This window comes from Papio anubis, chromosome 6 (genome assembly GCF_008728515.1).
Source record: "Papio anubis isolate 15944 chromosome 6, Panubis1.0, whole genome shotgun sequence".
NCBI classification, from domain to species: Eukaryota; Metazoa; Chordata; class Mammalia; order Primates; family Cercopithecidae; genus Papio; species Papio anubis.
In genome coordinates this window covers 144,966,028-144,981,211 of record NC_044981.1, presented here as the reverse complement: position 1 = coordinate 144,981,211, position 15,184 = coordinate 144,966,028, and the positions used below count along the sequence as shown (strand labels likewise).

The 15,184-nt window shown below is 39.1% G+C and overlaps 1 protein-coding gene across 2 annotated transcripts in view; it reads left to right on the top strand.

Annotated features, from left to right (window-relative positions):
• The window catches only part of SLC35F1 (solute carrier family 35 member F1), a 398,228-nt gene that overhangs the window by 316,854 nt on the left and 66,190 nt on the right, over positions 1-15,184 (top strand). For both annotated transcript variants that reach the window (XM_003898255.5, XM_017958371.3), the window contains exon 3: positions 4,683-4,810. In XM_003898255.5, coding sequence (XP_003898304.1) covers positions 4,683-4,810 — 128 coding nt within the window. The remainder of the gene's footprint in view (positions 1-4,682; positions 4,811-15,184) is intronic.

Here is a 15,184-nt window from a genome sequence, read left to right as displayed (position 1 = left end):
GGCTGAAGCAGGAAGATCGCTTGAGCTCAGGAGGTCAAGGCTGCAGTGAGCCACGGTCATGCCACTGCACTCCAGTCTGGGAGGCAGAGCGAGACCCTGTATGAAACAAGCAAACAAACAAACAACACCCCCCACAAACAAAAACAACAACAAAAAAGCAATATCAGGACAATGATTTGAGGAAGGAGGAATGGAAATAAAATCTGGCAGGGACAGAGAGGGGTCTTTGATTTCATCTGTAAAATTTTCTTTCTCAAAAAATAAAGATCTGAGAAAAAGACAGCAAGCTGTTAACATTTATTAAATCAGGGAGGAGGATACATTATTCTCTAATCTTTTTATTTATATTTGGACATATTGATAATAAAAATAGTAAACAGAATGCATTTAATTGCCAAACCATAATTCTAAAGTTTCCACCCATGGATTTTATTACTTCTCCCAGTTAATTTAAAAAAAAAAGATGGGGTGGATTTCAAAACATTAGCATATTACCAGCTGTACTGGTGTTTCTTATAGATGGCCCTGTTTCATGAGGTTTGGGTAGTGCTGGCACAGGGACTCTAAGGAATGTATTTTCATTATTCTAGAAATAGTTCTAATGGTCTATTGTAGAACAGTGTTAATGGGAGTCATGTAGATAAATCCCCAAGCAGGCTTTTCAGCGGTTGCATTTTTTGCTCAGCCAAAAATAAAAAAGCCTTCCTCTTGCCCTCCTGAATAATTCTGCTAAGCAAGCATGTTGTCTGTTTTCAGGTACTTCAGATGAAACAATATGGAAGCATTTATTTAGGGTGTTTTGCATTGCAAACTTCAGCAGAATGGCAAGGCAACTAATCATTCCTTTGAATCTATGTAATGAATAACACTTTGAGTATGTTATTGATTGATGGAACAAACAGCACCATAGCCCATTTTTTCAGTGCTATGTATTGAGATGTGGCTGGTGTGCTCTGAGTCTGGCAATTCTGTGTTCACTGTGTAAATTAACTGGGACAAGGGTCTGTGACCCTTTATTTATTATTTTTAGAATTGCAGTGTGGAGGTTAAATATGCCATTGACCTTTTTATATCCAAGGTACAGTGTATTGTGTGTAAAATGTTCACCAAATTAATTTTGTCAGATGTTGTCTACATTCCAACTAGAAAACAATTCTCATAGGCTGAAACATGAATATTTCTAATAGATATATTTTCAGTGCCTCGATTGCAATGGCATTTAACATTGCTGAGATTATGAAACATGAAATTTATGTATGCAGTTGTATTATTTATTGACTGCCTGTCATGCACTGTTGGATCTGGGAATAAAGTGATGACCAAGACAATTCTGCTGTCTCCAAATTGTTAATAATCTAATGTGTAACAGAGTCAAGAAAGTAGGTAATTATAAGACAGGAGGATAAGCACTAGGTATAAATAAAGGGTGTTGGCCGGGCATGGTGGCTTACGCCTGTAATCCCAGCAATTTGGGAGGTCGAGGCAGGTGGATCACAAGGTCAGGAGATTGAGACCAGCCTGACCAACATGGAGAAACCCCATCTCTACTAAAAATACAAAATTAACTGCGTGTGGTGGTGCATGCCTGTAATCCCAGCTACTCGGGAGACCGTGAGACAGAATTGCTTAAACCGGGGAGGTGGAGGTTGCAGTGAGCCGAGATCGCGCCATTGCACTCCAGCCTGGGTGACAAGAGTAAAATTGCATCTCAAAAAAAAGGGGGTGTTAAGAGAGCACACAGCAGGAAAACCTAGCCCAGTCTAGGGTGATAAGAGTATCAAGGAAGGCTTCCTGATAGAAGTGTGTATGCTGAGACGTCATTTGGAGACTGAAGGAAGAATAGTCCTCCAAGCAGAGGAAACAGCACATGGAAAGGCCCAGAGACAAGAGAAAGCGTACTTTGGGCCAAATGTTCAGGTCATTTCTTTGGTATGAAGAGTCTTCAGCACTCTGTGGTTGTATCTCTTTGGGATTCTTAGCTCAAGTCACCCTGAGAATGGCCATTGAACATTAATCATCTGAAAGTCCTAGTTTTGATCCTCAGCACAATGCACAGACCCCCACCCAAGACCAATTAAATCAGAATCTCTAGGGGCTGGTCCCAGGCATTAGGACTTTTTTGAGTTTTGTTTTGTTTTGTTTTGTTTTTAAGACAGAGTTTCACTCTGTTGCCAGACTGGAGTGCAGTGGCGTGATCTCGGATCACTGCAGCCTCCGCTTCCTGGGTTCCAGTGATTCTCCTGCCTCAACCTCCCGAGTAGCTGGGACTACAGGCGTGCACCACCACGCCCAGCTAAATTTTGTATTTTTAATAGAGACAGGATTTCACCATGTTGTCCAGGTTGATCTCGATCTCTTGACCTCGTGATCTGCCTGTCTCGGCCTCCCAAAGTGCTGGGATTACAGGCATGAGCCACCGCACTCGGCCAGGACTTTCTAAAAGCTCTCCAGGTGATGCGAATGTAGAGTCAGGTTGAGAATCACCGACTGACAAGACAAATCCTGACAGATGTGTTGATTGTCAAAGATGTAAGGCAAGTCAGAGAGGCAGAAGAGCTGTTCAAAGACTGCCAAAATGATCTGGCAGTGAAGAACTGACCTTGGGGATCACATCTACCAGCCTTCTCATGTGCAAAACCGTGAAAAGAGTGACTCATATCCTCGCACTGGCTCTTGACATATTCAGACAATATTTCACAGGGTTTTTTTTTTTTTTTCTATTCATTAATTCATTCGCTGCAAAACACTTAGCTAACCCTTGCTATATGTCAGTGTGCTAGATGCTATGGATAAGTATATGAGTAAGACATTAACTCTACCTTTGGATAAAAGCGCCCAGTCTAGTGAAGAGTCAGTAATCACAATCCTATGAAAGGATTAATCAGAGATGGATGTGCATTGCCCGATTGAGGAAAGGGGTTAGCCAAAAGACCAGAGAAGGGCTACATTTTGAAAAATGAATAGGAGTTTGCAAGATGGGGAGTGCAGTTCCCTGAGACAGAAAGACTTTGTGCATGCTTGAAGGCTTGAAGGCTATGAGAAGTGTGGCTTGAAAAAGTAGGCTGGAAAACTGATTTGACCACCAAAGGTCAAGAGACCCTTCTCTCCTATTGCCAACTGGCCACAACTCATGCTTTGGCAGTCTGTATGTAACTGAAAGCTTTGTGCTCACATGTCTCCATAGGGTTGGAAAGACCATGTCATATCATGGTCACTGGAATACAGCTAAGAGCAGAAATCAGTAGCTCAAGGTTCTGAGAGTGGTCCAAATACAGCTGAGGATCCAGTGTTCTGCTGAGGCTTTGAGGACCAGCTGAAGTACATCTCTAGTACTAAAGATGTGTGTCACTGTTTAGGCAGCCTCTAAGATGGCCTGCAAGGATCTCTGCCTCCTGGTATTCACTTACTTATGGAATTCTCTCCCCTTGAATGTGGGCTGGACTTATTGACCCTTTACTAAAGAATAGAGTAGAGTAGAAGTGTCACTTTTGAGAACAGGTTATAAAAAACTGATCTTCCGTCTTTGGTTTTCTCTCTCTCTCTCTCTCTCTCTCATTGTTCATCCTGGGATAAACCAAATACCATGTTTTGAGGCAGTACTGTGCAAAGGTCCCTGGGGTAAGGGGCCAACACCCACCAACAGCCATGTGAGTGAGCTTGGAAGCAGGTCCCTTCCCAGTCATTCCTTCAGATCACACTGCATTCCTGGTTGACAACTGGCTGCAACTTACTGGGAGACCTTGAGCTGGAGACACTCATTTAAGCTCTAACCTGGTTCTTGACCCACAAAAACTGAGAGATAATCAGTATTTCTTGTTTTAAACATCTCTGTCTCTGGATACCTTGTTACACAGTCATAAATATGGTTAGTCACCATTCACTGAATTTCTGTATATCTACATCCTCTATGAAGACCCCACAGGTTGGCTACAGAGAGTTATTATTGTTCCTGATCCTGATTGCCCCGCCTTGAAAAATAAGGTTTATCTCAGGCCTGAAATATATGTCAAAATAAGAATGAAGAACTAAGAGATTCAGCTATTCTGATGCTACCAGTTTAAAATGCAAGATGGTGAAGATTATAGTTGTTGGCAGTATTAAAAGTGTTTTCAAATGGCACTCCTTTTCATCTGAGAGTGATGACCCAACTTCCTCTCTTCTCATCATCCACAGACCACCAGAGTGCATGCAACATTCAAAGCTGATCAGGAACTCAGGATAGCATCTCAGAGTCTTACTACAGAACTGCTGCCAAGCACAAGCCTTTTTCTATTTGGTTCTTTTCATTTTTATCTATTTCATCACAATCCTGAAATTTAGGATAATTTGGAATGTGTGTGTTTATGCAGCCTTTCTGGTACACCTTTCTTTTTATTTTCATATGATGTAAATATTTTATCGTTCCTTTATTCACACACAAAAGATGTTTTGCGTGGTAAGCTAATAACCTGCCCAGTCTTATAACTCTGGCATAGAAACTAACTTGAAAAGCCAAATCTACAATAAAGATAATTTGCTAAGTAAAAACATGTGGGTATCTGATACCTTGATTTATTTGTTTAAATATTTGGTAAACATAAGGTTAAAAATATATAATGTTGCAACATATTAGAATTCTTCTAAATATACAATTTAGTCTGTTTCAGGAACCTAACCCATTTCTTCTTAACTTTGTAACACAGGAGAAGAAAACCTCCTGGCAATTTTACGACGAAGATGGTGGAAGTACATGATTTTGGGACTCATAGACCTGGAAGCAAATTACCTGGTGGTCAAGGCTTACCAATACACAACGCTGACTAGTATCCAGGTACCAATGGTTCTTCTTTCCTTCTCAACTTCCTCTATCCACATGTAGTTTACTTTCAGTTTAGTCCTTGAGAATCTGTATACTATAAGTTACTATCTGTATACTACACTATAGTATACAGACTGTACTATACAGATTCTGTATACTATAAGTCTGTAAGTTTTGCAACAAGAGGGAAACTGGTTGTATAAAAATTAACTTGAACTTTATTTATATGTCTTATAATTTTTTTAATTTAAGTGTAATTGGACATCTTTTATCCCTTTGTTTTGAATATATTACAATTACTATTGACAATGTAAAAAAATCTGTGTCTTTGAATGCTGTCAACTAATCTTATGTTAGGAGAATTATTAATAAATATAAAAACATCAATTTTAATCACAACTTATAACTTTTTAGAATGTTAATAGACTTTGATTAAATAATCGAACTGCTTAATAATCTTTTCTTTTAGCTTTTTTAATGTGTAAAATTTGCAACCTGAAGGGACAGGATTTTTCCTAAAGGGACAAGAATTCAATTCTTAAAATGTGTTATGCCTGAAGATAGCTACTGTGTTCCTCTCTCCCTTCTTCCCTCTCCTTCTCTTTCTCACACACATGAACACACACACACACACACACACAGAATTGCAAGTTTACCTTTGCTTTTCACAATTTTTGACAGACATATATATTCCTCATTGCACTGTAAATGATAAACTTAACTATTTTTGTTTCATCTTCACTTCTTTTTATATGACAATATTATTAATTCCATACCATTGCAAAGCTCTAGGATAAAACACAAAACAAAACATTGTTCTTATACTAGATTTAGTTTAGCTTTGATACTTCTTGCCATCTTGTCTATTTGCTTATGAACAGCAATAACAAAAATGGAGAAACAAATAAGCAGCAAAGCACTTGAAAAAATTTAGATGAAATACAGTGGGTGGGAAACTATCTAAACCTGACTTAGTTCTCCTACCATCTGATTTTCATATGAACTTCAAAGATAGCTTGAAATGAAAGTAATTAATGGTAGCATTTTTCCAGGACCACTTCCATACGCACGTTGTGTTCCAAGAGCTTTTGTGCGATCAGATTCCTAGTAAGGTGCATATTTAAGAAAATGGATAACCGGTAAGGGAGACCTGAGCCTGTCTGGCCACTTTAATCCTTAGCATCCTGTGACTTTTAGACTGATGTTGGAAGAGATACAAGGCAGTAGCAAGATGCCCCATGAGACTCCAGAAGGAGTGCATTCTTGGCACTTGCCTTTTAAAAACATTTCCTTGTATGAAATCCTTTCTCTCCCTTTTAGAACTTTCTCTTCTCCAACTTTTAGAGCCCTGCTCTCCCTAAAGTTGGCCTTCTTGTTTCTTTTTCATCTTTTCCAAGATGAAAAGGAGACTCAAAATGCCCCCATGCACAATATATTACATTTCTTTTTGTTAAAAAATATATTTGGGGATACTCATACTCTCTATTCTCTATACATTGTCAATGCTGTTAGGACATTTTTAAGGATCTTGAAAGCAAGGACTATGACTTTTTAAAATTAATTTATAAATCTACCTGGTATGGCATCATGCATAAATTAGCATTTAGACATAAACGCACCAATTATAAATATGATTAAGCCATCACCTAGGACTTCCCCAATTACAGTTTCTTTATTTTGTGTAAGACCTCATGAATTCTAAGAAAACACACACACACACACACACACACACACACAACGGCTGCACATTCCAGAGGGAGAATAATTCAGTGCACAACTTTTTTTTTCCTTTGTCTCACTTTTATACCCAGGCTGGAGTGCAGTGGCAGAAACATGCCTCACTGCTGCCTCAACTTCCTGGGCTCAAGCGATCCTCTGGCCTCAGCAACAAGTTGCTAACACTCCTGGCTAATTTTTGTAGTTTTTCTAGAGGTGAGATTTCCCCATGTTGCCCAGGCTTGTCTCGAACTCCTGAGCTCAAGAGATCCACCCACCTCAGCCTACCAAAGTGCTGGGACTACAGGCATGAGCCATGCGCCCAGCCTGTATGTCTTCTTTAACAGCAATAGTTATAATGTCCTTCATATTCACCTCTCCATACAATAAAGCTTTAAAATGGAAAAACCTTTTAGATATGTCATAACTATGTAATTGTTATTGTACACAGCACCAGTAATTTGGTATGCTGTGTACAAATGAAATGAGTTTCATAAAATTGGTGAATTTACCACTCATTTAATTTTGAAATCTTATTTTTATGATAAATACTAATACACTGGAAAAAATTATGGCAATAAAAATTATTGGCAGTTTATGTATATCAGCATTCATTATTCAGTGCAATCTGAAGTTGTCACTAGAAAAAAACATTGCTTCTTTCTTTCCACCTCCCCTTTCCCTTTCTCATCTTAGAAATGGTATAAGAATATTTCCCACTATAGATGTCCCATAAACACCTAGGTTTCTCTCTCTTAAACACACACACAATTTGCTACATTTTTTAAATTAATGCCCTGCTCAAGGTGTTTCTATTACTTGGAATATCCTTTCCGCCTCCATCCCCTACCCATTGAAGTCCTATTTATTTCAAGGTCCTCTGTACCTTAGGATGCTTTCAAATTATAAATAAGGGAAAGCCCGGTGGAAACTGTCTTTTGAAATAAAGAAATTTAAGCTGAGCATACAGTTGTGCACCTCTGTAGTCCCAGCTGCCCAGTTACTGGGGAGGTTGAGGCCAGAGGATTGCTTGAGGCCAGGAATTCAAGGCTGTTCTGGGCAATATAGTAAGATCCCATCTCTTAAATAATAGTAATAATAATAATAATATAATAATAATAAAGGGAATTTATTGATTCTCATAACTGAAACATCTAGAAAAAGGATGATGTTCAGGATAGTTGGCCAAATAATGTCATCAGGGGCTCATTTTTGTTTTTCGTTTTTCCCATGTTTCCCCTCTACTATCCCTTCTGCTAGTATATTAAAGCAGGCTTCTCTCATGGTCATGAGATGGGTTTGAGCACAAATTGGGGATACATGTCCTTCTTCCTTCATATCCAATGAGAGACAGAAAAGATGCTTGCCCACAACCATTGAATAAAAGTCTGACATTGTATTCTGATTAGGCCACACTAATGGCCAAGAGGAATGTTGTGAGTTAATTGGCTTAGACCTGGAGTAGCTGAATCAATAGAGGATGAGATTTCTCTCACTGGTTTAGCTGAATGTTTCTCAATAGAAGTACTCCTGGCATTTTGAGTGAACAGTACCCACTGATAGAGTCAGGGTGGGATCAATGCCATCCAGTCACATATCTGTCACCCATTAAGGGAGAGGTGAGACAGATGGATGCAGGAGGAAGAACCACAATGTCTCTACACCCAGTGTAGCTCCCACCTCCCATCAACAAACCCCACAATCAGAACAAGTCTCTCTCTCTTTTGTCTTCCGAGGTGTTTTGCTTTTTAGCTCTATTTGCAGTCTTTTACCTAAGAAGGACATTTGCATATTCCCATCTACTCCACCAAACTGTGCTCTTTCATAGCAAGGATAATTTCTTGTTCACCTTTGAATCTCTAGTACCTAGAGGAAACCCCAGCACATACTAGATACTCAATAAATGTTTAAAGAAGTTAATTGTATACATTGATTTCCAGTATTTTGGAGCACAGGAACTCCCAAGGGTCCTTTATCTAAATTTAGAAGCCCCCAGAATGTTCATAGAGGTAGCTGTGGAAAGGGAGGGAGGAATGTTGTCTTCACACCAAAACTGGACCCATTAGCCCAGAGTCAAGACGTATTGAAGGACCTAAGGGGGAACCATAGTTGGTGTTTGTTTGGTTTACTTTTCTGTTGAGCATTGAAAAAATTACAACAAATTGTTTAAGTTCAGTGAGTTTTTTTTTTTTTTTTTAAGTTTTTTCAAGTGTGTTTTGCCTGTGAACAGTGACAATTCATTCTTAATAGCTGGTCCCCTGATCCTCAGGTATTTAGTTCAAACCTATGTTCTACACCTGACACTATATCCAGCCTGCCATCTTTCTCAAGTTAGCCATTTGGCACCCTATTTAATGCTGCATTCTATGAAAAGGTTTATTTTAATTCTGTAGTAAGAAAAATTATTTCAGTGAAATGTCAATTAGTCTTCACTGTAATTTACTGAGCAAGAAACAGGGAAGTAAAAAGGCAAGTTGAGTCTAACAGTTCTAGAACTGCTTTGCCACCTATAACAAATAAATCTATTAAATAATAAGTGATCAGAACAGAAGGCATTTCCTCTGTGAGCCCTATTTATAGTGCTGTTTAGTCAGTTCCACCAATCTTTTATTCACTACAGATTGGTGGAACTGACAAGTACCTAAAACAATTTTCCCTTGTTTCTATAAACATTAATTGAACACATAATATGTGTTTTACTTATATTAATCCATAAAGAAGACACGTTTATTTAGCATCTGAGAAATGCACTAGTTACTGCAGGTGATATAAAGAGAAATGAATCAGCCTTGTCCTACTGGAGCTTATGAACTTCTAAAGGGGATAAGAGGCACAGCTTAATGATAGCAACACCAAGTGTGGCAAGAGAGCAGACACTTAAGTGCCATGATTTTCAAAGGAGGCAGAGATGATAGTTGTATGAAAAGTCAAGAAAGTGTCCATTCAGATGGGTCTCTGAGATTGGATAAAATGTAGAGAGGATAAAATGTGGGTATAACTTTGCATATGAAACACACCTCATGACAGAAGTCTGGGGGCCTAAAACTCAAGGAATATGATTGGAGAACAATTATTTTTATCTGATTAATACAGTCACTTCAAAAGTAATTACTGAATACTTCGTGTTCAAGACACTATTAGGTGGTGAATACACTTGTACGCAAAAATAAATCCTGTACATATTCTCACAGAGCTTCCAGTCAAGTGGGAAAGGCAACTTTTAATCAAATAACCAAACGAATGAAGATATAATCAAGAATAAACATTCTGAAGGAAATCAACACAGTTATCTGGGAATGTTTGTCAAAGCAATCTAATCCAAACTGGAAGGTTGGGGAAGATCTTCCTGAAGAACTAACTGATGGTGGAACTGAGTAGATTAGTTGGAAGGGAAAGAGATCCAGGCTAAGCAGACAGCGTGTTCAAGCCCCTATGTTGGGATGGACCATGGCAAGGATGAGGGTCCAAGCAGGGTCACGTGTCTGGGCAAAAACACCAAAGAGAAGAGTGGCACAAGATGGTGAGACAAAGAGGCAGGGGTCAGCCCCCACAGATCTGGGTGGCCAGGTCAAGTGTTTAGATCCTTAGGCTAGTACCACCAGAAGCCACTGCAAAATTTTTAATCTGCAAGGTAATGTGACAGATTTGAGTTTCAAAGACCATTGTGGCTGGTATGTGAACAGATTGAAGCAATAGGTACTCAAAAAGGAATAGAGGAAGCGAGAGCCAAGAGTTAAGCTGGGCCATATTGTAGAAGGTCTTCGATGCCAGGATGACTTAATGTTGTAGGTAAAAGAAAACCTATATTTTTCTTAGGAAACAAATGATAGGATGTGACCCAAGCACATTTGTTTTAACAAGAGAGATTTCATTAATAACTGGTAGAGCACCAAATGCTCTTGTTCTCAGATTCTCTCAAAAACAGAGATGTAAACAAAAAGGCATAAAGAGTCACTCCCTGCTCTATCCCCTTGCCCTTTCAGTTTCTGCACAAATGTCACAAACAATGGATACATGAAGCTTGAGAGGAAAATATATGTATATATTTTCCTTTTATTTATATATATATATATATAGAGAGAGAGAGAGCTGCAATTTCCTGTGAATCTATAATCACTGAAGAAATATTGTTGCAATTTCCTATAAATCTATAATCACTGTAAAAATATAAGATCCTTTGAAGTCTTCACACAACTTTCCCCAATGGTGACATTTTCTATTACTTAGAATAATGACAGATCCAGGATATTGACTGTAGAACTATTTCACTTTTCATACATTTTTACCTTCACGTGTGTGTGTGTGTGTGTGTGTGTGTGTGTGTGTAGTTCTATGCACTTTGGTCCCATGTATAGGTTCATGTAACCACCACTACAATCAGGTACAGAATTGTCCCATCACCACAAAGGAAATCCCTTGGAGCTACCCCTATGAAGCCCATCACCCTCATCTCTGTCACTGGCAACCACTAATCTGTTCTTCATCTATACAATTCCGTCAGCTAGAGAATGCTATATAAAAACCAAATTATACAGTATTTAACCTTTTGAGATCGACTTTTTTCACTAAGCATAGTGTCCTTAAATCCCTCTAAATTGTTTCATGTATCAATAGTTTGTTCTTATGGTATGAATAAACCAGAGTTTGTTTAACCATTTACCTGTTGAAAGACATTTGTGTTGTGTCCACCTTTAGGCTTTTATAAATAAAGTTGCTGTGAACATTCATGTGCAGGTTTTTGTGTCAATAAAGTATTCATTTCTCTGCGATAAATGCACAAAAGTGCAATAGCTGGGTCATATGGTAAGTGCATATTTACTTTTAGAAGCTGTCAAGCTAATTCCCTTAGCAGCTGTACCATTTTACATTCCCACCAGCAATGTATGAGGCGTCTATTGGTTCTCCATCCTCACCAGTATTTGGTGTTACCATTATTTTTTGTTTCTGGCAACTTAAAAGCCATGTAGTAATATTTCACTGTGGTTTTAATTTGTATTTGCAGAATGGCTAGTTATGTTGAATATCTTTTGGGGAAAATATTTCTAACTTTGCTTTATAATCTGAAGCAAAAAAAAGTTAACACTGACAAAAATGATAACATTTATGCAGGAAAAAGATGATGAAAGAAAGATATTGAAGTGAAGAAATCTAGCTGTTTTCCTTATTAGAAAGTAAAAAGAGAGATGGTAGCATTATCATGTTGGATTTATAAGGATTTTATTCTAAAGATGCATTTGTAGGCTGGTGTATCTTGACTTGTGGAGAATGAATAGATTGTGCTGTGACTTTGAGAGAGATTAGCAATGACATTTGGATATATTTTCAAAGCTATGCTATTTTTATAACTGTGCTATATGAACCATTACAGTAGAAATACTAGCTGTATGACTTCTTATCCAAAGATTATTCATCTTTTTTCAGGCATACAGACTCAAATGCAAACAGATTAAACTAGTGTTTCTGTGAAATAAGAAGAAAGTGTATCTCTTCAAACATGATAGTTTGGTAATTAAAATTCACTCACGTTGGGAACAATTTCCCGTATCCTTGCTAACCATGCTGAGGGGTCTGAGCCTCTGACACCTTATGCCCTCCTTCACACAGTGCATATTTCACAGCTCTTCAGATTCTTTAAGCAGTTTCCATCAAGAGTGAAGGACAAGGAGGTAATCCTTCCAACACTGATTATTTTCTTTTCTGCACCACTCCTCTGACGTGGGCATGTTAGTAGAGATTAATACAAAACAAATGCCAGTCTCCCTAATGTGCAGCGTGATAGCCAACCTTGAGACTAATTCCACAGGGCGTATAAAACATATGCATGCAACAGTTAGTCTCATCACTTTATGTAACTCTCAGGCCTTTCTGAGTTCACTCTTTCTGAATTTCCGTAGGTTAAGTTGTATCAAATACAGAGAAAGGCCAAGTCATTTGTACTTTTTCATATGTCTAGAATCTCAAGTTTAAGCCATATGAGTAGATTTGGCATATATATTACTTTATTGATTAAGAAATGCCCTAGACCAGGCACGGTGGCTCATGCCTGCAATCCCAGCACTTTGGGAGGCTCAGGCAGGAGGATTGCTTGAGCCCAAGAGTTTGGGGAAAGCCTGGGCAACATAGCAGGACCCCAACTCTACAAAAAAAAATGCCTTAGCTAAATGCTAGGGACACAACCCTTGATCAGACCTGAGCTCTGCTATGAGGCAACAGACAGCTATAGTAACACTTGGAATACAGTAGAGTAAGCGTGATGATAAACGTCTGCAGTCAGCTCCACGGAGACACAGGAGAAACACCTTCCACCCTCAGGTTTCACATAAGTGTGGTTCCATAGTCAAGAAGTATGACAGATGAGAGAAAGTCACTAAGCAGACTTCTGAAGTTTGTAGCCAACTTAAATGTTGACCTCTGTGGATGAGCCAGAGAGAAAGCTTGCCTATTTACATTAGAAACGGGTCCCAGGAGCTAGGGTTTATGACTATAAGCTCAGCTCTTAAGGCTATATTTTCACTGTTTTTATCTGTCCCTGATGCAGGACGGTGGAAGTTTAATGACTATTCAAATGCTATTCTTAAGGTACATTAAAAGGCAAAGCTTTTAAAACCAGACAAGTTCTTGCCCCCAGAGGAAACATGATATTCCAAATCTCTTTCAGATTTCTTAGCTCCAGACTTTCTATTGCCATGACTGTGAAAATAACTTAAATATGTAGCAGTTCAAATCTAGCTATTTGGTTGGGTGCTGCACAGCTTGTGTCAGACTTTTTTCCTGATATGGGACATAAACACCTGCATATCATCAGAGGAACACAGTAGAGCTATTGTCAATCTCTCTTTAATTCCATTACTATGCCCATTCCTGCACCATCGTTAAATGCATTCTCCACGACTGCCTACCACAGAAGGTGATGTAGGACGGGTGAGCCCCAAAGTGGGGCTTAGCCCACAGGGTTCTTGGCTTTGCCCAGGAAAGAATTCAACGGCAAGCCAGAGGTAGAAGAAAATGGCTTTATTGAAGCAGCAGTGTTACAGCTCTGGCAGTGTTACAGCTCTCTGACTGTTCCTGTAGAGTGGCGCTACCCCATAGGCAGAGATCAGAAGCTTATGGCAGTTTTGCAGTCACATTGATACTCATTTTAAATTACATGCAGATTAAGGAGTGATTTATTCAGAAATTTCTAGGGAAAGGGTAGTAACTTTGGCAAAGCCATCAGAAAGCAAGGGACGTATCTCTCTCCCTTTCCTTCAACTACATTCTGTAACAGCCATGTTTGCAAGATTAGAAGACATTGTATTTGATCCTGTCTGAACTCTTTATTCATTTCTTCATCTTCAGTTTTCTTATAGGAACTGTCACTTTCTACTTTATATGATAATTGTTTATTTATATATTTTCTCTTTCAAGTTTGTAAAAATCCTTGAAAGTGGGACCTGTGTACTTGGAACTTAATAAGCACTGAATCAATTCCTAGTGTTTGAATAAATGCAGAAACAATTCATCTTTGTTTCCTTCACAGTATCATGTATGTGATAGATGATAAAAATATATCAAACATTTGAAAACAAGTCAATGAATGAAAGGATGAATTTCTAAAGGCCAGTTATTGGGCAAGGCAACACAAGTGACCTCTAGTAGTTTTATCACCAGTAAGTGCATTTATTGACACAGGACATGGGTATGGAACACTAAACACCTTTTCAGTATTCTGCTACAGTCTGGAAGTGTAAAGATGACTAAAAAATGATCCCTTCTCTGAAGAAGCTTTAAGTATTATAGGCATAGAATGGATGCAGATTCATTCATGCTACACTTGGATGTTCAAAAAACTGTACTTTCTTTATATTCTATAATAATATAGATCTAATCTTTATAGTGAACCTTCCTCCCAACACCCTCCAGCTGGCTAAGTAGCAGTAGGTGGAGGGAAAAGACTGACTAAATGTAAAACTTGCCAATCCCTTCCAGTTTAAAAACTCTCTTTAGATAATTCGTTTGCTTTTGGACAAATGCTCAGCCTCTCAGACATCACAACCCCCACACTCATTTCTGAGATGGTCTGTGGATTTCTAGGAGGTTTGTGTGACCTTGTGGCCTGATGTTGGTCCTGTGCCTAATGTCCCTAGGGGCAGCTGGCTAGTAGTTGGATGTGCACCTGCTGTGCTGGACACGGAGCTACTGTCTGGCGTTCTGCTGGCCTCTGCTGCTCTCTCCTCCCAGCAGTTGTCTCTGTCTTCTGGTGGACTGCTCCCACTTACACTTGATTCTCATTGATAAAGTGAACCTCCAGATGTGAATGCACTTGGTTTCCAACCTTGTGATTCCTGCAACATAGACTGTTCCCCACCTCCCAGCCTGCACACCTTCTCAGGCAAGGCACACAGATGTCTAAACATCTTCCAGCAACACAGGAGCTAAGGAGAATTCCGGCACCTTTAGTGCTCTGCTAAGCGCACATTACTCCAGTTTTTCTCCAATGTAGCTTCCTCAGCTTGGTGTGGGGCTTGGGCCCCCCCCCCCCCCAAAAAAAACCTGATGCTTTTTGTGTGTGTGTGTGTGTGTGTGTGTGTGTGTTTTGGCGGGGGGTTTCCCTTCAAACTATCTAGCATTCCTTCTATCCTCTGGGACTTCAGAGAGGGCACATCTTGGGCACATACGACTTAACACTTG